The 23,330-nt window shown below is 46.6% G+C and overlaps 1 protein-coding gene across 6 annotated transcripts in view; it reads left to right on the forward strand.

Moving 5' to 3' along the window:
• Positions 1–23,330, forward strand: part of ST6GAL2 (ST6 beta-galactoside alpha-2,6-sialyltransferase 2) — a 76,956-nt gene that overhangs the window by 34,036 nt on the left and 19,590 nt on the right. For 5 of the 6 annotated variants that reach the window (XM_048222781.2, XM_026515878.4, XM_026515868.4 and 2 more), the window contains 4 exons: positions 5,163–6,164; positions 15,763–15,860; positions 17,269–17,370; positions 19,701–19,875. In XM_048222781.2, the coding sequence (XP_048078738.2) occupies positions 5,219–6,164; positions 15,763–15,860; positions 17,269–17,370; positions 19,701–19,875 (1,321 nt within the window). In that variant the 5' untranslated portion in view covers positions 5,163–5,218. Of the gene's footprint in view, positions 1–5,162; positions 6,165–15,762; positions 15,861–17,268; positions 17,371–19,700; positions 19,913–23,330 lie in introns of all 6 variants that reach the window. The other variant, XM_044379072.2, reaches the window with a different exon arrangement.

Here is a 23,330-nt window from a genome sequence, read left to right on the forward strand (position 1 = left end):
CACCGGCTAATGATGGGAGAGAGCAATGAGTGTGCGTTACGTTGTTTAAGCTCTATCATTATAATATTTCAGATATACCACAGTAGAGGGGGAAAATGCATTTTTTTTTTCTTTTTCTGTTGCTTAGCTGAACATTTCTTCCTATTAGGCTGTGTGGTCCTTTTAAGGACAAGAATGACCAATGGATATAACATGGACCATATCCTCCATGTCTCTCTAACCTGGATTTTTATGAAGGTGCTGACGACGGGACCCTTGATACATAAAACGATTTCTGTAGCATTTTGCTGGCAGAGGGTTTGCCCTTGCCTTGCGGTTTCATCATTTTGGAGAATGTTCCCTTAATTGGCGGCAGAAGGTTTGCAGCGACAGAGGTGGCGGGGAAGGCTTTTGGATTATTAAAAGTTCAGCCTAATCATGAGTTGAGACAGTGATCCCACTCCTTTCTATTATTACTGTGCTTTAAAAGCCACAAAATCTTACCTAATGAAAAACCCTCATTATTGCACTGGGATCCCTCATGCTTTCGTGGTGCTCAGAGAGGGCCTCACAAATCCCACCCTTCTACTCCCCAGAAAAGTGCGCAGAGAGAACAAAACCTGCCCCAGGCTCTTGGCCCCATGGCAGCTCCTTCTCCTGCTTTTCCCTTTCAGGTTTTCCTTTGCTGCAGACCTGCTCTCCCTCCCTTCCATGTCTGTCATCTCAGCTGGGAGCTAGGTGTTCCTGTATAATGACGTCTGCTTGTCTGACAGGCCTACTCTGCTGCACCCAAGCAGCCTGGGGGTTGGGACCCTCAGCTGTGAGCCCCGAGGCCAGAGGTTTCTAGGTCCTCCCCAAAGGACCAAGGCTTCCTCTTCATTGTTTTACCCACAGCAACCCTGTGCATACCCCTCCCCTTCTGACTCTACGTTTTAAAAATAGTCTCTCAAGCAAGTGCTGAACAAAGAACCTCCACTCCCCATTCTTTAATAATCCACCAAGTGAGGGCCCAGCGCTGTTGCTCAGTGTGAGGCAACCGAGTAATGAGGATTCCAGCCAGAGGCAAAAAGACTGCCTTTTAAATTAGCAACTACAGCCTCCGTGTGCTGTAACAATTTGTCGGGTCTTTGTCCTCAGTTCCTGGCACGGGCTTCTAAAACCCTGGCAATTTCCTGAGTGACGGGCGTGCCTGTTATATTTGTGAGGTGACTCTTGGTGAGTCCCTGCACAGCTTCAGGATGGGAGCTATCAGAAAGACCTTGGGCCAGCCTGACCTCTGGGGAAGAAAGGAGACGGGCAACTGAATTCCATCACACGCTTAAATCCGTGATTCAATCAGTCATGCCTAACAAACGGAACGCCAGGAAAGGCTCGGTGGAACTTCATGGTTAATGAGCACAGGGCTGTCTGGAGACGGTGATGTTCTCGGACACCACAGACAGAGGGCAGAAAATCTCTGTTTGGGACCCACCCCCCAAGACCTCAAATTATGTGTATGCCTTACCAAAAAACCCTGTAATCATTAGTGTAGGGCTTTTCTGAGTTCATCCCGGCTAATCATGGGAACCTCCCAGATGACCAGCCAAACACTCATAAATGCAGGTGGCCTGGGGTTCCCACTTAAGGCTGCTGTCTGAAGCAGAGGCAAGCTTTTGGGGCTGAATCCTTAACTTGTGGGCCCGGTGCTAACTCCAGAGGTCAGCGTCAGACTTGTGTTCAGTGTGCTCAGTTGGGGTGAAGACAGAACAACTGTCATTGAGGGTGATTTTCTGATTTCTAATAGAAATGTCGAAATCCTGGAACTAGCCTCTAGATCTCCAGGTTGGGCATCACAGTTTGAAGCCCTCGCTCCGGGGTGGGACAGATTTAGAAAGATCGTTCAGTGGATTCTTACTCAAAGTGTGGTCCCCAGACTGTGCACGTCTGCAGACTGCTCATTTCCAGCTCCCGATGAGATGTGTATGGAACTTGGTAGTAAGCATTTAGAATCTTTTACCGCAACCAGGCCTTGCCAAGACATTCAGAATTGGAAATATAAAAGTATCAGATTGTGACGGTTTGGAGGGAAAAAATGATCCTTCCCCACAGATAGTTTAAGGAGCCTTATTTAGATATATAGTCATGGTTGGTATGATCAAATGGAGTCAGAACTTAGTGTCAAAAGGGTGAGGCCTGGAGTTGAGCAGGTGGGTTGGTACCAGTCTCTGCTGCTTGCTTTCTCTGTGGCTTTGGGCAAGTTACTCCGTCTCTCTGAGCTTTAGTTTCCTCATTTATAAAATGGAGATAGCAGTATTTCCTACCGCACTAGGTGCTGGGAAGAGGAAATAAGGTAATGCAGGAAGAGAGGTAAGCACGGGCTGTGGCACATAGGTTAACCGCTGGCATTTTTCTTCTGTGTAAACGTCTTGGCATCACTGTGCCTGGCTTGGTGAAAGCATGTTCTGTATATGTGTGTTTGATTTTTGACCATAAATGAAACCGACAGCCTTGCCTTTATGTGACTACAAGGTAAAGCAAACACTTTTTAAAAGCCGCAACTTATACATGTAAATGAATATTGCTTGTCAAATAATCTCCGAGAGGCTAGACTCTCATTTCAAGGATGCCCCAATGTTGGAAGCATTCAGGGCATTTCTCTTTTCACATTTCTGTTAGCGCCTGTCCCGGTGATCTATTCTTTTTTTTTTTTTTTTTTTAAGATTTTATTTATTTATTTGACAGAGATAGAGACAGCCAGCGAGAGAGGGAACACAAGCAGGGGGAGTGGGAGAGGAAGAAGCAGGCTCCCAGCGGAGGAGCCTGATGCAGGGCTCGATCCCAGAACAGTGGGATCACACCCTGAGCTGAAGGCAGATGCTTAATGACTGAGCCACCCAGGCGCCCCCCGGTGATCTATTCTGATGTAACAAATCGCCTCAAAACCTAGTGGCTTAGAACCACGGTCTATCACTATCACTCTGGTTCTGTGGGTAGACTGGGCTTGGCCGGGTTCTCATGTGGGGTCTTCCCTGCCGTTGCAGTCAGAGGCTGGCCAGGGCTGAATCATCTGAAAGCTTGACTGGCCTGGACATGCAACAGGGCGTCTTCACTCTTCATGTTTGGTGCAGGGGCTAGACAGCTGGAACCTCTCGGGGGTGTCTGGGCATCTCTCAGTCTGTGTGGCCTTTCCACATGGCTAGCTTGGGTTTCCTGGCTGCATGGTGGACTCAGGTCAGAGAAATGTTCTTTGTTGGTGGCTAGCTTTCCCCCCGAATGAGCAGCTTAAGAAGCAGGGACTGGAAACAGCTGGACCTGAGCCCAGGAACTGAGCAGAGCAGTTATAGAGCCCTCCCCAAAGGGCAAGGACAGGAGCCGTAGACCCCACCTCTCACTGGGAAGAGGGTCAATGAATCTGCGTCCATATTTAATCAGCTACAGAGCCGCAAAGCAAACGTGGCTTTCTTACATTGGGGTATCTTTTTTTTTTTTTTTAAGATTTTATTTATTTATTTGACAGAGAGACAGCCAGCGAGAGAGGGAACACAAGCAGGGGGAGTGGGAGAGGAAGAAGCAGGCTCCCAGCGAAGGAGGGAGCCTGATGCGGGGCTCGGTCCCAGAATACCCGGATCACGCCCTGAGCCGAAGGCAGACGCTTAACGACTGAGCCACCCAGGCGCCCCTGGCGTATCTTTTTAACCACCAAGACAAACAGTGTGTGGCTTCCATAGTAACTACGTTTCTGTAGGTATCACTCACATTGATAGGAGTTATCTGAGTACAAACCCCCCTGTTGCATTTTGGTCACACCTCACATGCCTTTGAGTTTTAGTAGCATCCATCAGCCTATGCTAGGGAAGGAGTTCCCCTTCTGAGTTCCTCCCACTCTACTTTGAGTGTCTGATTTCTACGAATGACCCCCTTGAACCTGTGTTGTCTCCCTGCACTCCTCCCTGCTACAGAGAAATCTGAAAGCCCATGCAACCAGCAACGGTACCCCTTGCTCAGAAAACTTCATTCCTCCCCATTTCTCACAGAGCCTGTGGCTCAGACATCCAGATGGGTCTTCAAGGTCTCCCATGGCTGCATGGGCATCACTATTCAGTTCAGTTTTCCCTACTTCTAACCCCATCACCCAAACACACAGCCCCCACCCCTGAACACACACACACACACGCAGGCTCATGTCATTCTTTTAGCCTGTATTTATTCAGTGTCTGCCTGTGTTGGGCGTTGTGCTTATTGTTAGGCTCCAATAAGCTCCAGTATTATTACACGTGCCTTATATTTTTCCCTTTGGGGGGGCTTTGCTTACATTCCTGAAGGTTAGATGTATTTCTTATTACTGTCTCATCCCACACAGCAATGTAGCAATAAACATGGGTTGCAGGACTGAATGAAGGAGAAGTTCCTTCTGTCTTACATTTTATCGTACGCTTTTCATCTCCGCCTCCTTTGTCACCCTCTCCCTGTTGGAGGCTCATCTAGAAACAGCAAGCTCTCTCATCATCTCCTCCCTTATTTGAAATGTTAACATACTTCCCTCCTATTCCATCAGAGACTCATGATGGGGATGAAGTAGGAGGGCATTTATTTGAGTGCATTTTTGAAGTCCACAGGCACTCTGGTATAACATTGGCCCACGGCCACAGGGTCTGAAGCATTGCTTATTCGGGACCATAGGTGGACTTCCGGTATGTTCCAGGCAGCTTCTAGGGCCTGGGGGAGACCATGAAGAATCTGATATGGTTGTCACCCCTTAGAAACTGAGCTTTTGGTGTTCTGATAAAGCAGGGAAGAGAGGACCGACTCTACGTCTTCATTCAGCTGCTTTGCTTTACCAAATGCAATCCCGTAAAGGCAGTTGCAGGGAGAGGTTGTTGGGATGGGCCCCAAGTAAGTTGCTGTCAGGGTGGGGAAGTGGCTATACCTCCAGAGGTGTTCCCAATATACAGCCGCTCCTCCACCTCTCTCCCAAGACTCTCAGTGGGACCTTTTGTCTTTCAGAGGTCGGGTCTGGGAAGCAGGGGGGCGAGGATTTGACACTTGAATTTAGTCAAAATTCCCAGAGGAGATCCTGGTTTCTGATACCCCTTTTAACTGTCCTGGGCAGAAACGCTGCTCAGGCCAGACTGTCCCCAGCGCCAGCGCCGCCGGAGCCGGTGTCTTCAGGTGGCTAACTAACTATAGACCTGGCTGTTTTTCAGGTTCATTCGGCCTCCCACCGCTTTAGGACACAAGGTGCTGACCCCAGACACCTGCCATGAAACCACACTTGAAGCAATGGAGACAAAGAATGCTTTGCGGGATATTCGCCTGGGGGCTCCTCTTCGTGGTGATTTTCGTTTACTTCACCGACAGCAACCCAGCCGAACCTGCGCCCAGCTCCTTCTCCTTCCTGGAGACCAGGAGGCTCCTGCCCATGCAGGGGAAGCAGAGGGCCATCATGGGTGCCATGCAGGAGCCCTCCTTGCCCGAGAGTGCGGGTGCACACAAGGGGCTGCTGGACGGACGCCCGTCGGGCCCCTTCCACAAGGGGCCCGGCGACCTGCCACAGTGGGCTCAGGTGCGGGACGGGTTTGAAAATGACGAAGAGTTCTTTTCATCCCAGATCGGGAGAAAATCGCAAAGTGCTTTCTACCCGGAGGACGACGACTACTTTTTTGCCGCCGGTCAGCCAGGGTTGCACAGCCACACTCAGGGCACGCCGGAGGCCCCCTCCGCCGGGGACCAAGGCCGGCGGGACGGGGCTGCCCTGGCCCACCAGGCGCCTAGAAGGCGGGCGAGGAAGAGGCAGAGGAAACCCGGAGGGAGCCTGGTCCTGGAGGACGGCGACGACGGGGACAGGCTGTACTCGTCCATGTCCAGGGCCTTCCTGCACCGGCTCTGGAAGGGAAACGTGTCGTCCAAGATGCTCAACCCGCGGCTGCAGAAGGCCATGCAGGACTACCTGAGCGCCAACAAGCACGGCGTGCGCTTCCGCGGCCGGCGGGTGGCCGGGCTGAGCCGCACCGAGCTGCTGTGCGCGCTGCGGAGCCGGGTGCGGGTTCGCACGTTGGACGGCAAGGAGGCGCCCTTCTCGGCGCTCGGCTGGCAGAAGCTGGTCCCCGCCGTGCCGCTGAGCCAGCTGCACCCGCGCGGCCTCCGGAGCTGCGCCGTGGTCATGTCGGCCGGCGCCATCCTCAACTCCTCCCTGGGCGAGGAGATAGGTGGGTCCCGCCTCCGTGCGCCCGTGGGCTGGCTCTTCGCATCTCGCAGGCTGGCTGCAGCGCGGGCTCGGCGCCGGAGGTGTCCGACGCCAGACGGAGAGTGTCCGGTGTTTCTCCCTTGCTGGGGCAGAGTGGGCCTGTTGGAGGTGCCAGCAGAGGTCTTTTGGGGGGCGATTTTAGAGCAGAGGTGTCCCCCCCAAGGTGGTGTCAGGGAAGTGGGAAGCCGGCGCCCTGCCCCTTGCAGCCGCTCGGAATTCGTCTCCTGCAGAACCTATGTTCTACGTGGACAGGCTCCCAGCCTCGCCCACAGAGACCTGATGAACCCGTACGTGGTAGAATCATGGGAGACGAACGACAGGACCAGAGAGGAAAGCGGAACTCCCACGGGGCAGTGACAGTTAGGGGTGTCACCTCCAAAAAGAAGTAGAAATGATGGTAATTTTAATTAACCCAGGGACTAAATGGATGTCTTGGGCTCAGAGGAGAGCCCTTCCGGTCGGAACTAGGAGTTCTGACCTCACAGCGGTTGGCACACATCCAGCCTTTGGGTGATGGCCAGTGCACCTAGCAGGGCCCTTCTCCAAGGGGTAAGTCACACGACCACACCTCCGCGGGCAATCTTTCCTTCTGAACTCTGCCTTCAAAGCCATGTCAGGAGCCCAGGAGCACGTCTGGGTCACAGTTCCTGTATTAGACCTTACCAGAGAAAGAGACGGATGGAATGTAGAGAGAGAAAGGGATTTATTTTAAGGACTTGCTCCTGCAAGTGTGAGGACTGGCAAGTCCAAGATTTGTAGGGCAGGCTGCAAACTCAGATAAGGGTTGAGATTGCCGTCTGGAGCCTGAAGTCTGTAGGGAAGGCCAGCAGGTGGGAAATTGAGGCAGGGTTTCTTTGTTGCATCTGGAAGCAGAATTCCTTCTTCCTCAGGAAACCTGAGTCTTTGCTGTAAGGCCTTAGACTGCCGTCTGTGCCCAGGCTCATTCCATTGCCACACCAGCGAGGGAGCAGTTTGACCCTTCGGACTCACGCTCTCATTTAATAAACATGTGTTTAGTCCCTACCGTGTGCAGGCTTCTGTGCCAGGTGCAAGACAAAAAATGTGAATCAGACACAGCCTTCGCCTCAAGCCCCAGTGTAAAACAACTATGTCTACTACACTCTTCACAGTAGACGGTGTAGTTAGAGCTCAGAACTCGCCTGAAGTGACAGTCAAGGGGGATGGCCTACTTGTCAGAAAGGAATAACCAGTGGTTCTTGAGTCCATTAGTGTTCTTCTTGCTGAGGAACGGCTGATACGCCAGAGCCGTCTTGAAATGGGGTGATGCCATTGTAATCAGGCTCCACAACCCAGACCTCCTCTCAGACATTCTCGGGAATGAAGCTGAACGTGAAATTTTTAAAAAGTTAAAAAAAAAAAAAAAAAAAAAAGTAGGCACGAGTACGGGCTTGAGGTCTAGAGTCCCAGTGTCCCTGTGCTGACATTACAGCCAGCTCATAATAACAGTGTCCACGCATCACATGCCGCCAAAGCTGGAGCAGAGCAGTCTGCAATTGATTAGGGAAGAACAGTAGTTTAAAGCTCCCTGGGGTGAAGTTCTTCCCCGTTCCCGAGGACCATTATTAATAATGTAAGAAGGAATTTAAGTATTATGCTTTAAAGCAGGCGGTAACTTGCTTCTGGTTTTGTTTTGCTTTATTTTAAACACCTCTGCATAGTAGTTGCATATTTGGATTGTTCTTGTGTGTCAGAGATTTCTCTTGCTCTTTATTCTGGCATAAATATCCCTAACCAGGGTCTTGAAAACTTGAGTCAGAATTTGGAAGAGAGCGTGAAAGACACCAGGAATTACACATCCCGGGGAACAGGAAATGTCACTTCTATCTTTGTTAGTTTCTAACATCCAAATTTAATTTCTATTGTCTGCACTTACATGAAGCTTTATGATTAGAATTATAGACTCATAATTGAAGAACACACTCAGAAATTTTAAGAAATTCTCTTTATTGTTTTGCCTAGGTTCCTTTGAATCCAATTTTGTACTACCATTTTAAGAATATGTAATCAGGGCAAGGTGGCTCAGTTGGTTAAGCAGTCAACTCTTGATTTCAGCTCAGGTCATTATCTCAGGGTCCTGGGATCTAGCCCCACTCCGGCTCCCTGCTTAATGGGGAGTAGGCTTCAGGATTCTCTCTTTCTCCCTCTGCCCTTCCCCCACTCATGTGCATGCTCTCTCTAAAATAAAGATTTTTTTTTAAAAAAAGAATACATATTCAGAGCATAGTTCAATGTGTAAAAACAAAAAGTCTTTTTTATAAGCTAGTGTGTCTCTTAGTCTCAGCACTTGTGCCTGCCAGGTGCTGACATTAATTCCTTCCTACTCCCCTGACATATATGTGCTTATTAACACAGAGTTGTTAATGGCTCTCCTGATAAAAACAAATTCATGCATCAGGTTCCTTCAGGCAACTTGGAATATTGGGGTGTGCTCTGCTAGTTAGCTGAAATCCTCATGGCCCCTAGATCTCTACTTGTGAAATTAGCTAAGTGAAGATCAAAGGACTTAAAAAGGTCATGGTCTCATGAAAATCTGAGGAAGAAGCTGGAGAAGTACCCGAGGCTAGCTCCATGTCAGCCCTGCCAGGAGGCCCCTCCAGGCTGTATTGTTCATAGATACTCCGCCATTCAGGGTGGTCTCTGAGAGGGAGACCAGGTTGTGCCTCAGGTTTGCTTATGGGCTGCCCTCTAGCTCCCCCTGCTGGTTGCTCCGCGAGCAGTGCAGGCCTGTTTCCCCGCTCTGTTAGGCTTGAGTCACACCGTGCAATTGTTTTTCAGAATGCTGCAGCAGTTGTAAACACCTCCACTTTGAATATGCTATTGAAAAGCAAACTGAACTGTTTTGGAAACATGGAACAATCTTTCCTAGAACTGAGAGATGCTTTTCTTTTCAGCCATACATATAAACAATAATAATTGGGTAGTGAGATCAGCTACCAGCAGTCCTGGGCAAACACACAACAGAGGAGAAATGTCTAACAGTAGTGGCCTTTGTGTGGGAAATTAGGATCCGTGTGCTTGAAACTCAAATTCTGGGAAGTGTGTGAGAGGAATGGGTGGGTGGGGAGGGCTGTGTGTAGGAAGCAGGGCATATAGTGCTTGGTGATAAGAGCTTGGGGTTTGGCATATCCTGATACCTTAAAAAGTGAGAATGCAGATCATTTAGCCATTTAACAGGCATCGATTATTTATCCATCCCCAAATCACCGAGGCCTGATACAATGTTAGGCACTAGTGACGCAAAGATGAATCAGGCACAGAGCTAGACCTCAAATCCTCCGCAGTCTAGTGGGGGAGACTGACTGTAACAGGCAATTCCAGTCCCACGGTTAGAAGGACAGAGAGATATGCAGGCTGACAGGGAAGAAAAGACAACAGAACCCTTACCCACCACAAGGGCTGACGGCCGGTACGGAGAGCAGGTTAGCAAGGACTGCCCAGAAGACGGAAATTCAGGCCAAAGGGCAGGGTAACAAGGAGGTGAGACAGCACAAGGAGTGGTGGGGGTGGTGGGGGTACAGGGAAGGGCACAGGGGTAGGGGAGAGGAGCAGGGTTATGAGAGCTGCAGGGAGCACCAGGGGCCGGGAGTGGGGAGAGACCTAAGCTGATAAGCAGGCAGGCGGGCAGCTCACGATGTTCTCACGCATCATTCTCCAGAAATTAGACTCCACGTAATAATTGTAATAAAACGTGCCACTTACAGGGCATCTACTGCAGCAAGGTCCTGTTCTAAATGCTCTTGTGTTCACTGCTGCAAGCCCAGGGTACAATGATTCCTGTTTTATGGAGGCTCTAAAGGCACAGGGAGTGGAGCCTGGACTCCATTAAACCCCACTCTCCCTCTCCAGAAACTCCAACTCTGACCCCCTGGTGCAGAGAGAGGCATTGCGATCTTTGAAGCAGGGAAGTGATGGGTCAGCTTTTCATTTGAGAGAGAGCGTTCCAGAGCCTGGATCTGAGGGCACAAAGGAAGACAGTCACATTGCAGCCGTCCCAGGGAGAAGTGAGACAGGCCAGGGTGGCTGAGTCTCTAGAGGGATGAATCATCTTTGGCAGGCCCTTCCCTAAAGACTGGAGGCTTTTGCTCCCTTGCCGGTTCCAATTTTGTGTTCTGGAGGAGTGCTGGAAAGGAGGAGGGAATGTGGGGGCCCAGTGCTCAAGGCAGGGCAGCGACTTAGTGCTCGTGCCCCTCCCGGCTGGCTGCTCCTTAAAGGGTATTTTTAATCTTCCTTCAGTGAATGCATGTGGCCGGCTTGGTCCTCAAGGTCAACATGGAATGGCTCTACCCTGGAAATGCCTTCTCCAGAAATGAGGCTTTACTTTATTCCCCACATGCTTGCTGTCTGATCCGTTCCTCCTTTTGTAAATATGAATGGACAGCTTAGTTTCTCAGGTGCATTATCAAGGAGATGCACGGCCAGGCAGACATTTACAAACCATGTCTGCAGGATAGACACGCTGGGCTTGTCCTCCTCCACCTGCTCCCCCCTCCCATCCTGATCCTACTGGCAGCTCTAAGGAGGTTCACTCCCCACTCATAGCAGCCTCCCTCTGTCTCTACCTCCCCTCCTCCTCCCTGCAAATTGACCTTTTAACTCTTTAGAGTCCCACCACCTCCAAAGGAGTTAAGCCAGATTCTGCTTCTGTGCCCTGTGCCCTGTGCAGTTGCTGGAAGGCTTGACACACACTTCAGTGTAGAAGACTGGCATTTCAAAGCTGCGACATTTTCAGGGGCGATACAGTTGATTTGGATTTTCTACCTAATTAATCTGAAATGCACCCACTGCCTGGAGCCTTGGCTTGTTCACCTTTGCTTTAGACAGAGGCCGTGTCCAAGGGCAGCATGGTTTAGCGGGAGGACTCCGGTTCAGGCGTGTTGGCCTCACGCTTCTGGACCTCACATTGTCCTGATTATCTCAGTCCCTGAAGGTCACCTCACTGTCTGGAGCATCTCGTCAGTCTGCCTCAGGGGAAGGTTGCCCCAGATCAGCAGTTCACATGATGTGTGTGGTTCACATGTGGGGTCCCCAAGGCCCTTTCAGGGGCTCATGAGGTGAAAACTGTTTCTTATAATAATACACAGGGGTCTTTTGAACTTTTGGACATTTACAGTGGTGATGCAGAGGCAGAGGTAGGTAAAACTGCTAGTTAGTGCAAATTAAGGCAGTCGTACCCAGCAGTACTAGTTGTGCTGGGTTTTGCAGCCAAGCTCAGCGGAGAGAGAATAGAGTGCCAGTTTCACTTACGGATGTCCTTGATGAAGCAGGAAAAAATGAAAGAAATGTTGGTTTTATTAAATATCAATCTTTGACTGCATGTGTTTTTAAGACAAAGTGGGCAATAAAGTGAAAACACACTTCTGCATACCAGGGCACAATGGAAGAGCCCCTGTGTGGTTTGAGTCGTGAGCAACAGTGGCCACTTGCATCATGGAACAGAATTTTTACTTGAAACAAGTGACTGATAGACATACTTTATTCAGACCTGGATATTTGGTAGATAGCTTCTCAAAAAGGAATTGAGTGAGCCTGTCACTTTTAGGAAAATAGCTGACAGTATTTTTTGCCTGATAAAATTCAAGCTTTCGACCATGAACTTGGAACAGAACCCAAGTTCGTCTGCCCAACGTGCAGCAAAGCTGGTCACTGAGACATCAGGTATGGAGCAGGGGAAGGGTTTATTTACTCAGCCAAACCAGGAGACGAGAGGACAAGCCTCAAATCTGCTTCCCCGAAGGGAGAGAGAATGAGATTTTTATAATCACAGGGGTTGAAATTGCATGTATGTTGATGAAAAGGGCAGGGAAACTTATGACAGCTCATGAGGAAAGATGGAACATGTGCATTGAGCAAACATATATGAAACATACATCCCGTGTTCACTCTGGGTGGAGACTTAACATCAGAACGAGGCAGCATTCAGCCCCTGATGTCAGGAGGTTATCTTCAGACAAGGAGAAGGGGCTATGGGTTTGTTCCAAGAGCCATTTTAAACTGGATGGGGTCTTGGGCCTGTTATCTTGAGTAAGGAATGTGGGGCCTTGTCTCTTTGTAGGTGGAACCATAGCAGTTGACCTTGAGTCCAGGCTTCTGCAGACACAGCCAGTGGTCTTGTCAGTGGGGTCTGAAAAGACACAATAGCTGAATAGGGGGAAACAGTTTTCTGAAAAACAAGCTTTAAACTCTCTGCTAGTTTCAGTCTCATCAATCCGATGACACATGGTTTCAAACTTGGAAAGGTTTCCCTTCCCATGTTTAAAACTGATGAGATGCATGGTAATTTAACTGATGTGATTTTGGGGGACAATTTATAATGAAATGCATCAATATTTGGAAGAGCCGCATAACTGATTGAATTGATAACTCCAAGTGATCATTGTGCAATGCTACAAAATCGTGCCTGGGTGGATACTCCGTTTTAAGAGCAAGATGAAGTATTTGGATGGATTTCAATGGAACAGAGCATGGAAAGTTCATTTATATTGTTTCACATTCCATATTACAAAAGTTTGCTTTTTTTTTCTTTTTTTAAGAACTTTAAGCACTTGTCAAGTTTTGATGAAATATCAAAGAAGAATATTCCCAGTAATCTGGAAAGACTCTAAGTACTTCTTACATTTTCAACAATATATCAGACTCTTGACATAATTCAACTAAATCAATATATTGCAGCAGATAGAATTCAGAAGCAGATAAGAAAAACCAACTGTCTTCTGAGAAGCCAGGCATTAGAGAGATTTGCAAACATTTAAACCAGTGCCAGTCTTCTCACTATTTTTTGAAAATATGGTTATTTTCATAAAAATATTTTGTTTTAAAATAAACATCTTTTAATTTTGTTCTCTAAGGTGGCATACATTGAAAAATATAATCCAATTAGCAAAAGAACTTTGGGTTTTTGATAATTTTCAGGAGTGTAAAAGTGTTCTAAGACCCAAAAGTGAGAACCACTGCTTTGGGTAATCTAATTTTTCTAGCTCAAACAGCATTTGAATTTTTATGACAAAGTACTAGTCAATAAGAATAAATAATAAAACAATTCATTACCAAAAATGTGCGAACAGGTGTTTATATTGTAAAGAAAATAGAAAGTATTCATGTTTTTTTGACATCATTTATGCAACAGCCTGGATCACCTAGAATGCAAAGATTGGCAAACCTCTTTTCCTTTTTTTTTAGGAGCCAAATAGTAAATATTTTAGGCTTTGTGAGTCATGGAGTCACGGCCACAACTCCCTTCTGCCATTGCAGACAATAGATAAACAAATGAGCGTGTCTGTGTCGTGGTACAGCTTTATTTACTAAAACGGGTGGCAGGTCACAGTCGCTGACCCCCGGTACATTTCCCTTAAAAGAACACTGTAGAATTTTTTTTTATATTTTACTTATTTATTTGACAGAGAGAGGGAGAGAGAGCTCAAGCAGAGGGAGCAGCAGGCAGAAGGAGAGGGAGAAGCAGGCTCCCCGCTAAGCAGGGAGCCCACCTCAGGACTCGATCCCAGAACCCCAGGATCACGACCTGAGCAGAAGGCAGATGTTTGACTGAGCCACCCAGGCGCCCCAACACTGTAGAATTTTTAAATGACATTGCCAGGAATCCTTTATGCATTCTTTGTGTTCTATTTAATCTCGATGCTCGAAACTAGAATACAAATTCTTCTGAGCTTAGAGCTCAGAAACTCAAGAAAGGTACCTAACGTAACATTGTTTTAATGGTGGCATGTGTACCGAGTGTCTGCTACTTAGGGAATGGGAAGCCCTCTCCCAAGGAGACTACTCAGGAGGGGGTAGCAGGACTCAAGTCAAGAAGACGGGCCGCCTTAGGGACTTGCGCGGGGTGTGTGGTCACAGTAAACGCAGGGTACATCCACAGGTCTTCGGCAAATCAGAAATGCGTCATCTTACCTCTGTCTCGCATACACAAGCATTGCTGCTGCTCCAACCAAGTTAAACTTGAAATGTGTGGGGAATCTTTGACCCTAAAGATAGCCCATAGAAATTCCCTTATTGTTGATTAACTCTGGTTTCTGGACAGCACAGTAGCTGGCTCAGGAAATTTCCAGACATATGTATGCATATAGACTGCTTTGTGGGAAGGGAACATATCCCCATTCCCATCCCTTAATCAGGTGAGCCCGCTGTCCTCTACCTCTAGCTCTTTGCGTCCTTGTCGGCCTCCGGGATATGGGAGCTTGGTTTTCACCCAGGACCTCCAAGAACTTGAAAAAGTCTGTCAAGCTGAATGAAGAGAGACATAGATTTATGTTGTACTTGAGGCTCAGTGATCCCAGGTGTGCCCACACAGAATACAAAGTACTTTGGCAGCCGGTGCCATTGATGGTGCTTCCCATCCTTCGGGGCTGCCGCAGGAAGGCATACCACTTCTGGAACGCATACCGCTGCTGGGAACGCATACCACTGCTGGGAACGCATACCACTGCTGGGAACGCAGAATGCTCGCAATTGCTCTCTCGTGGGTCTTCTGGGCATCAGCAGCAGCCTGGGAAGCACAGAAATCATGGCTGTGTTTTTTTGTTTTGTTTTGTTTTGTTTTTAAGTTTTCAGTTTAATTCCAGTATAGTTAACATACGATGTTATATAGGGCTGGGTTTTGGGGTTTTTTTTTAAAGATTTTTATTTATTTATTCATGAAAGAGAGAGAGAGAGAGACAGAGGCAGAGGAAGAGGGACTCAATCCCAGGGCCCCGGGATCACGACCTGAGCCGAAGGCAGACACTTCACCGACTGAGCCACCCAGGCGCCGGAGGGCTGGTTTTCTTTTTAAGCACAAACCAGTACCCCAAGGTATAGAAGTTCCATTAAAGGCTGTGGCTCTTACTATGTGAGAGACACCCTTGGTCTTGGCACAGGCAGCAGCCTTAGAGGCACTGTGAGAGCCTCCGCGCTTGGAGCACTAAGAAGCCGCTCAAGCAGCCCCCGTCTGCAGCATCCTAACCTGCTCCCACAGATTCCATCTTTGAAATATTCTGGAATCTTTTGGAGAATGGCTGCATAAAGCATGTCACCTTTAAAGAATGTGAACACATAACAAGGATCTAAATATAGCTTAAGGGGCGCCTGGGTGGCACAGCGGTTAAGCGTCTGCCTTCGGCTCAGGGTGTGATCCCGGCGTTCTGGGATCGAGCCCCACATCAGGCTCCTCCGCTATGAGCCTGCTTCTTCCTCTCCCACTCCCCCTGCTTGTGTTCCCTCTCTCACTGGCTGTGTCTATCTCTGTCAAATAAACAAATAAAATCTTTAAAAAAAGAAAAATAAATAAATAAATAAATAAATATAGCTTAAAATGTAGATGATATAGGACCACTTGTAATGGATTCATATGCTCCCATGCTGGTTTGTCACCTAGCCGGGATCCCATTCTATATAAACACTATGCTGAAAAATCTGTGTATGCATATCTTAACTTTCTTGGTTGTTTCTCATTAGCTTCAGGTCTGAAAATTTTGCTTTGATGCTTTTTCTAAATTATGTTGATTTGACAGCAAAAATATACAGTAAGTTTGTCACTTATGTGTCCTTAGATTCTCATGATGCAGTTTTGAGATTTAACTCTGCTCCTACACGCGGCTACGAGAAAGATGTTGGAAATAAAACCACTGTCCGCATCATTAATTCCCAGGTAAGACGGATGGTGTGTTCTCATGGATGTACATCTTATAGGTAAATAGTTTAACTGGATGAGTGAAGAGAAATTACCCAGTTATTCATGATCATGGTCTTGCTTATTTCTATGGGTCTTGTAATTAAAAAGAATTGAGAAAAAATGCAAATAAATAGGAACTTAAGTGCAACATGTATAGGAAGAAATGAATAAATAAGATTAAAAGGAAGAATCAGCATAGATATGGAAATATCTGTGTATATCCATACACACGTGTATGAACATAATCATAGACTTAGCATGCTGCATTTTATGAACGGAGGAAAAGACAGTTACATTTACACAGTAGTGAGAAAGGCCAGCAATGAAGGGGAGAAAAGCAAAGGTTACAAAATCCACGGGTCAGTAGGGTGGCTTGCAAACTTTAGTCTGTCATTTGAAAAATTAAAAAAAAAAATGGATTGTTTCGTTAAAAATGAAAGTATTTCTCTTCCTGGTGTTCTTTGTAAGAATGTTTTCCAAGTTCAAAGCAAACTTATTCTCAAAACCACAGCAGTTTCTAGAGTTCCAAACTATAGAGAAAGAACATGAGGTGACAGATGATTTATGACAGGTTGCTTGCAGAAGGAAAGATTAGCTTTCTGCATGGTACCCTGAGCCGGGCCGCTTGCAGCAAGGAAGAAACAATCGCATATTTCCTTACTTCGTAGATGCCATCGATTATAAGAGCCACCATTCATCTAATCACAGCTTCCCAGCTTTTCAGCGTATCAACCCCACCAAATTAAAATACGCGTCCCCTGTAAGATACACCCTGGCTTGAGAAATCTTAATGTGAAGAAAGAAAGTCTATCTCGAAAACTGAAAAATGGCCCCTGAAAACTGATGAAAACCGATACTTTTCTCCTTCCAAAACTGTAGTTAAAAAACAGGTGATTGGCAGGTGAGATCAAAGGAGGCTGCCAGGAACAGATAGGGCCACAGAGGGAGGAAGTCATGTGGGAGCTGTCCTCCATCTGCCAGCTGTCTGTGTCCGTTTGTCCTGAGGCTGACACTCAGGAGGGGCCTTCATAAGGTGGGTCATCCACAATCGCACTCCCGCTCCAATCACCTGTGAAGGTAACTGGAGAAGACATTGGGTGCCGCATCTTTCAGGGGCTGAGTTGATGTCACCAGCTGTGAGTACAGTGCTGGGGAAAATGTAGGAGCTGGTGGATTTTATTTTTAACCCTCATTTCCCCAGACATTTCTTTACCCATATTAACATGCGATGCTCTCCTCTCTCCATCCCCCAGAGGAAAAGACAAAGTCTGAACAACTTTTTTTTTCTTGCTCTGATTCATCTTTTAAATTTTCATCTTTTTTAAAGATATCATTTTGAAGAAACTAACAGTTGTTTGGAAATGACTTTTGTTTGTATTTGCAGATTCTGACCAACCCCAATCACCACTTCATTGACAGTTCGTTGTATAAAGATGTCATTTTAGTGGCCTGGGATCCTGCTCCTTATTCTGCAAATCTTAATCTGGTAAGTGTTTTCTTCAGGGTAAGTGTCCGTACCCTAACAGTCAGATAGTGCCTTTGACTGATTAATAATGGGAACCAGTTAGGGATTAAGCTTTCACAGAATGAAACCAATCACGGGTGCTACATGTATATTCATAGCATTTTGATATCCGGTTCCCAGAGCGTACGTGGTGAACATGACCGATCTAATGCAAAAGGGCTTTTGTTCTTGAGGATCTAAAAACAAAAACAAATTGCAGCGTCTAAGTGTTCAGACATTCCTAGTTACACTAGAGGTTGGCCGAGGTAAGCTTAGAATGCTTCCATTGTGATAGCGTTACATCACCTTCCAAGTAGTTACAAGACCTTCTGAAATAAATTCGAAGTGCTTGCCAGGAGAATTTAAACTTTGTGAATCAGCAGCTCATTATTCTTTAAGTGGAATCTGTTACAGGCTTTCCTGGAGTGTGCCACTCTCTGGATTCTGCCTCTAAACCTTTTTTTACCTTACGTGGTAGTGTAAACAAGATTATTACTAGCCATCAAAATATAAGCAAGTTACATTCATGGCATTCTGGCAAATCATTACCTATCTAAAGGAGCAGCTACTTACTTTTGGCAAAAACTTGGATGAAAAGCCAGAGCACTTGTTTTTTAAAGAGGGCTGGGAAAGCTGTATGACAGGTTAGCTTCATGAAAGATGCTGTCAGCTGTGGCAAAGAGCATCTTTCGACTTGTTCTGCCATGACCTATGACCTATGAGAATGCATCCTTCTTAAAATGAAAGTGGGGGAACAGGTCTTGGCTCCTCCAAGAGGTAACTTTCTAAGAAAGCAGCTGTCCAAGGTCAAATGGGTCCCTCTGGGGGTGTTCAGTCACTGTTCATCTTGAGACCAAGGCTGGACATTTATCTAGCACAATTGCTAACTGATTCTTAACTAGGAGTATGAGCCAGAATCACCTGGAGAGTATTTTCCAGGTGTATCTGTCAGAGCCCCATTTCCAGACGTGTAGCCTGCAGCCTGAGTGTATATTTTTTGAGAATACTCTCCAGCTGATTCTCACAGGTACGGCCTACCAAGATTCAAGCATGAGATGCATGTTGGAATTCTTCAGTTTCCTTCCCAGCCTAAAGTTCTCTGGCTTTAAGTTCTGACCGATTTCTTGCTGTTTGTGGACAGACTGAGAGCTCTAGCTGTTGGACCTTGTTTCTTCCTCCTTTGGAAGCAGTCAAGCCCAGGGCACAGAGCTGTCCAAACCAACAGACATGGGCATAACAGTGCCAAATTCCAGGCGACAGGGCTGCTTTCTCTATGGCCTGTGCTCTGGAGGAGGAGGGGGTGAGGAAACTGAGGCCCATACTCCTCTTGCCTCCTTCCTGCTGCCTCCTGGTTTGGGGGCCAAGTTTACTAAAGATGATTGGGCCTTGTCCTTCTCAAAATTGTTAAAACCACAGAATTCATTCAACCAGGGAATATTACTTGGGATCTTAATATATGCCTACTATCTCCCCAAGGCGTCTGTTCGAAGGGATAATAGGGCCCTCAGAGCCTTATGAGCTAAGTCTCTCCCCCACATACCTCCAAATCCCATTTCATAATGGCACCTGAGACATTCTAAAGACATTTAAAAAATAACCAACCTTATTGTGCATTTTTTCATTCGATAATGTATGTATAATCCGTCGAAGTATACATTTTGATGAGTATTGGCAAATTTATATAGTCATGCATCCACCACCACAGTGAAGAAATGGAATATTTTCATCACTCCAAAGTGTTCCTGGTGCCCCACCTGTCGGTCTTCCCGACCCCACCCCAGACCTAGGCAATAACTTGTATGCTTTCTGTCACCGTACGTTAGATACGGAAAGTATGTTTTTGAATTACAGTGATTGAGCCCAGGGTTCAGCAAACTACAGCTGTCAGCCAAATGTGGCCCTGTTTTGTAAATAAAGTTTTATTGGAACTCAGTAACACCCATTCGTGCTCTATCTGCTGTGGTTTTGTCAGTACAACGGAAGAACTGACTAGTTGAAGAAGACCGTGTGGCTCACCACGCCTGAAGTGTTTATTGTTGGGGCTCTTACAGAAGAGTCCGGCACCACCGCCCTGCCTCATTTCCCGTATTTCACTAAAGAACAAAGCAGCTGTCCTCCAGGGCTGGAACCCTGTCTCTCAGTGTTCTGGGTCCGTCACCCAGTGAGGCGGAGCCTAAGACGTGACGCCCCCCACTCCCCCTCCGGTTCCCTCAGCGTGGAAGTAGCACCACCCCCACCTGGGGGCTGCCCTGCCTCCTTTTCGCAGTGTGGTGCTCTGTACCTGATTGTGTTGATTTTTTTTTTTTTCTTAGTGGTACAAGAAGCCAGATTACAACCTGTTCACTCCATATGTTCAGCACCGTCAGAGAAACCCAAATCAGCCATTTTACATTCTTCATCCAAAATTTATATGGCAGCTTTGGGACATTATCCAGGAGAACACCAAGGAGAAGATTCAGCCCAACCCGCCATCTTCCGGCTTCATTGGTAGGTGCGGATAAGAACGGATGATGAGGCTTACTTGGTATGTATAAATGTACAATTATGTTATTTAATCGGAGCAATTAGAAGGTGGTTTTAGAGGCAGCACCTCCGAAGATAGCTGAACATACTAGAAATACTCCGCTCTGATTATCTATTGGTACAAAACAAAGTACCCCCCAAATTTCAAGGTGTAAAGCAAGAACTATTTTCTTTTCTGTCATGATTTTGTGGGTCAGAATGGGCTTGGCTGGGTGATTCTTCTGTTCCACAGGCATCTTGGGCCTCGTAAATTGACGCTCTGGTCTCCCAGCAAGCTTCTAAAGGCTGAGGCCTAGAGGCCTGCACAGTGTCACTTGCACTGTATTCTGTGGGTCAGAGTAGTCAAGGCCCCAGAGGATTCAAGGGAGGACACATAGATCCCACCTAGGTCACTAGGGCCCACCGTCCACTCACCCATTCACATTGTTCACATGATGCCAGATTGAGGAGCTGAATTTTTGACCGTATGGTGGTGTCATGCACTGCAAGAGAGTAGGTGCAGGCTTTGATAGGAATAATTCTAGAACCTTCTACAGCTCTTGCTACCAGAGTGCACTAGCTCTGATCTAAAAAACAGATTGTTTTATCTAACAAGATCATCATACTTGGCTTATTATATATACTTTTTGCAGCCAGGCTTTGATCTTCAAAATCTGTGGTCTTACCCCATTTCCTTACCTGTGTTTCAGCTAAGCATCCCACTATCTCTTTGATTTTACCCAAGTAGGGTGATATTAGGGAATATCTTCGATCCCCTTGGCAATATGAAAGCTATAATAGAACCGAAGGATATTAGTTTTGTCCACAAAAAATTGTGACATTCTCCACCCTAATTTCAATGAATTTACAACCCTGCATCTTAATTTGGGCTGCATAGTGAGTCCCTGTGAATAAAGGAGAGATTTATGGAGATAGGAGAGGTTTGGTTATGGATACAGGACCTTCAGGTCCTCTGAATTGAGCCTTGTGGATTTTGGAGGGAGTTTCTGGTATTACAATAATGTGAAATCTTTTACATAGAATTCAAGACAGAATTTACAATATGACCCTGCAGATTATTTTCCTTAGGCATAGCTAAGCCCCCTTTTAAAGTCATGCCTTTGACACTCTATTTCCAAATCTCTTCTGAAATGCTAGGTACTTTGTCTTTTGTGCAATTTCATGGGATCCTGTTGATTTAGGAAAGAAAGTATAATCTAGTTTGTCAGCAAAGGTTAAGTAGAATAGAATAATGCTTTGACAACATAATAGGATGTGGCAGAAGTTTAATAAAATCTTTTTCGTATTGTTGCCTTCTCATGAACTTATGGGGCTACCACTTTCTCGGAGCAAAATTTTAGCACACAGTGGGGGCTGCCAGATACACTCACCGCGATGTAGTTTGAAAGATTCAAGTTAGATCTCATAGCTGGAGAGAAACATTTTCCCATGTGTTTTTGTTGGAAGGAATCCTGCCACATATGGCTAGCTTCCTTTCATAGCTATTTACTGAGAATTTGGAGTTTTCAGAGGCTGACGCTTGCCTTTGAGGCTACTTTTCCATGAAGAAGGGGAAATGCGGTTTGATGGCATCGCAGGAGTGCTGACTGGGTCGGACAGGTGAAGCGTGAATTGTTCTCTGCCATTTACTACCGTTTTGATCGTGGGCAAGTCACTTACTCCTGTGAGCTTCTTTGCTCTTAGGGGAAATGAGAATGATAAAATCTTCCTAAAGATGAGTTGGTACACCGTTTACAGTGATTACTGTTTTCTACCGCTGTCCTGCCCAGAGTGGAAGCTCTCAGCCACATGTGGTATTTAAATTTAACTGAATTAGGATTAAATAAGAGGAAAGCTTCACTTCCTCTAGCTCTGGCTTCCTTTCAAGTTCTTAGTTGCCACGTGCTCTGGTGACTGCTGTCCGAGGGAGAACATCACCATCAGCACACGAAGTTGTATAGGACGGCGCTGTGAAGTTCTGCTAATCACAGAAGAATGAGAAAGAGCAAGCGGGTAATTATGGAAGTCTTAGGTTCCCACTGGGCGGGCTGTGCTCTGCGACTGAGGATACCGATGTCGCAGAAGACACGGCCTGCCATCATCACATTCGTTTGCTGCTCTCATGCCCGGCCAGATTTCAGCGTGAGCCCTCACGAAGGTGGGCAGGAGAGGCAGCCCGTGTGAGCTGTGCCCAACAGAGCACCATTCGCCCTCTGAACACCCCGCCGATGTTGCAATTTGCCTGCCTCCTCTTTGATCTTGCTCAGAAGTATGCTGAGAGCCAGAGTCTGTTTTATAACTTCTCTGATGTTCCTAAGTATTGGTAAAATGATGTCACTCACATCTCAAACTTTCTGCCATAAGAATTTCTAAAAATCAAGTTATTTTCTGTTATCAAAAAGTGTTCTCTAGGGACACCCAAGTGGCTCAGTCGGTTAAGCATTTGATTCTTGATCTCAGCTCAGGTCTCAGTCTCAGGGTCGTGAGTTCAAACCCCATGTTGGGCTCCAGAGCCTACATTAAAGAAAAAAAAAATGTTCTCCTAATACCCCTTCGTGTCCAAGGTCACTTTGAAGAAAACTATTGATGTCTTATCTCACCACCTTATCATTTCCAGATGCTAACCTCTCCTATCCCTTACTGAACAGAAGAACCCATCATAGAGCTGGTCAGTGAGGTCAGGATGTTTCTGGGTGCACAGTGGAGGGTTCTGTGCAAGCGTAGGGGTCAGCGGGACGTTCTCTATCAGAGAAGAGCAATTTTGTGATATCCTGCTTTCCTCATTAGCACAGGTAAAGTAAGATGAGTCCTTGTACTTTACTGATGTGCTCATCAGTATAGGAAAATAGTCTCACATTTAATTTCTTCTACTTCTAACCCCACTGCACAGATTTTCCTTGTATATGTTTATGAATCTGCATGTGTAAAATAGAGGGACTCTAAAAGTTGACTGTTTTGAACACACAAGACATTTCTTTCTTTCAAAATTTATAGCCAATGGCTGTTAGATTCCCAGGGGAACACACCTTCAACCCCTTAAATGTGTTGTTCTTGGTTGCTTTTCAGAGGCCTGTTCCTAGAGCCTCAGTTCATCATAATGGAGGAAGGTGGGGCAGATGGAAGGGAAAAGCCACTAGGTGGCTATTAATTAAGCACATCCATGTAGCGGTAACTTGGCTGGGCCCAGGGGTAGCGGGAAGGAAACCAGGCAAAGGTCCTGCTCACCACAAACTCACGGTACAATGGGTGACCCACATTACGTAGGTGTGTGTTCCCTAAATAAAATAAAATCACCAACTGTGCAATGAAGGACAAGAACAGGCTGCATCGAGGGCTGGGTTTTGTCCATTGTGTTCATGCTCTTAGCCCAGCACATAGGAAGTACAAGACATAATTATTTGGAGAATCAATGAATGTTTTAGCTCAGTAGTTCTCAAGTT

The sequence above is a fragment of the Ursus arctos genome, unplaced genomic scaffold (genome assembly GCF_023065955.2).
Source record: "Ursus arctos isolate Adak ecotype North America unplaced genomic scaffold, UrsArc2.0 scaffold_8, whole genome shotgun sequence".
Taxonomy (NCBI): Eukaryota; Metazoa; Chordata; class Mammalia; order Carnivora; family Ursidae; genus Ursus; species Ursus arctos.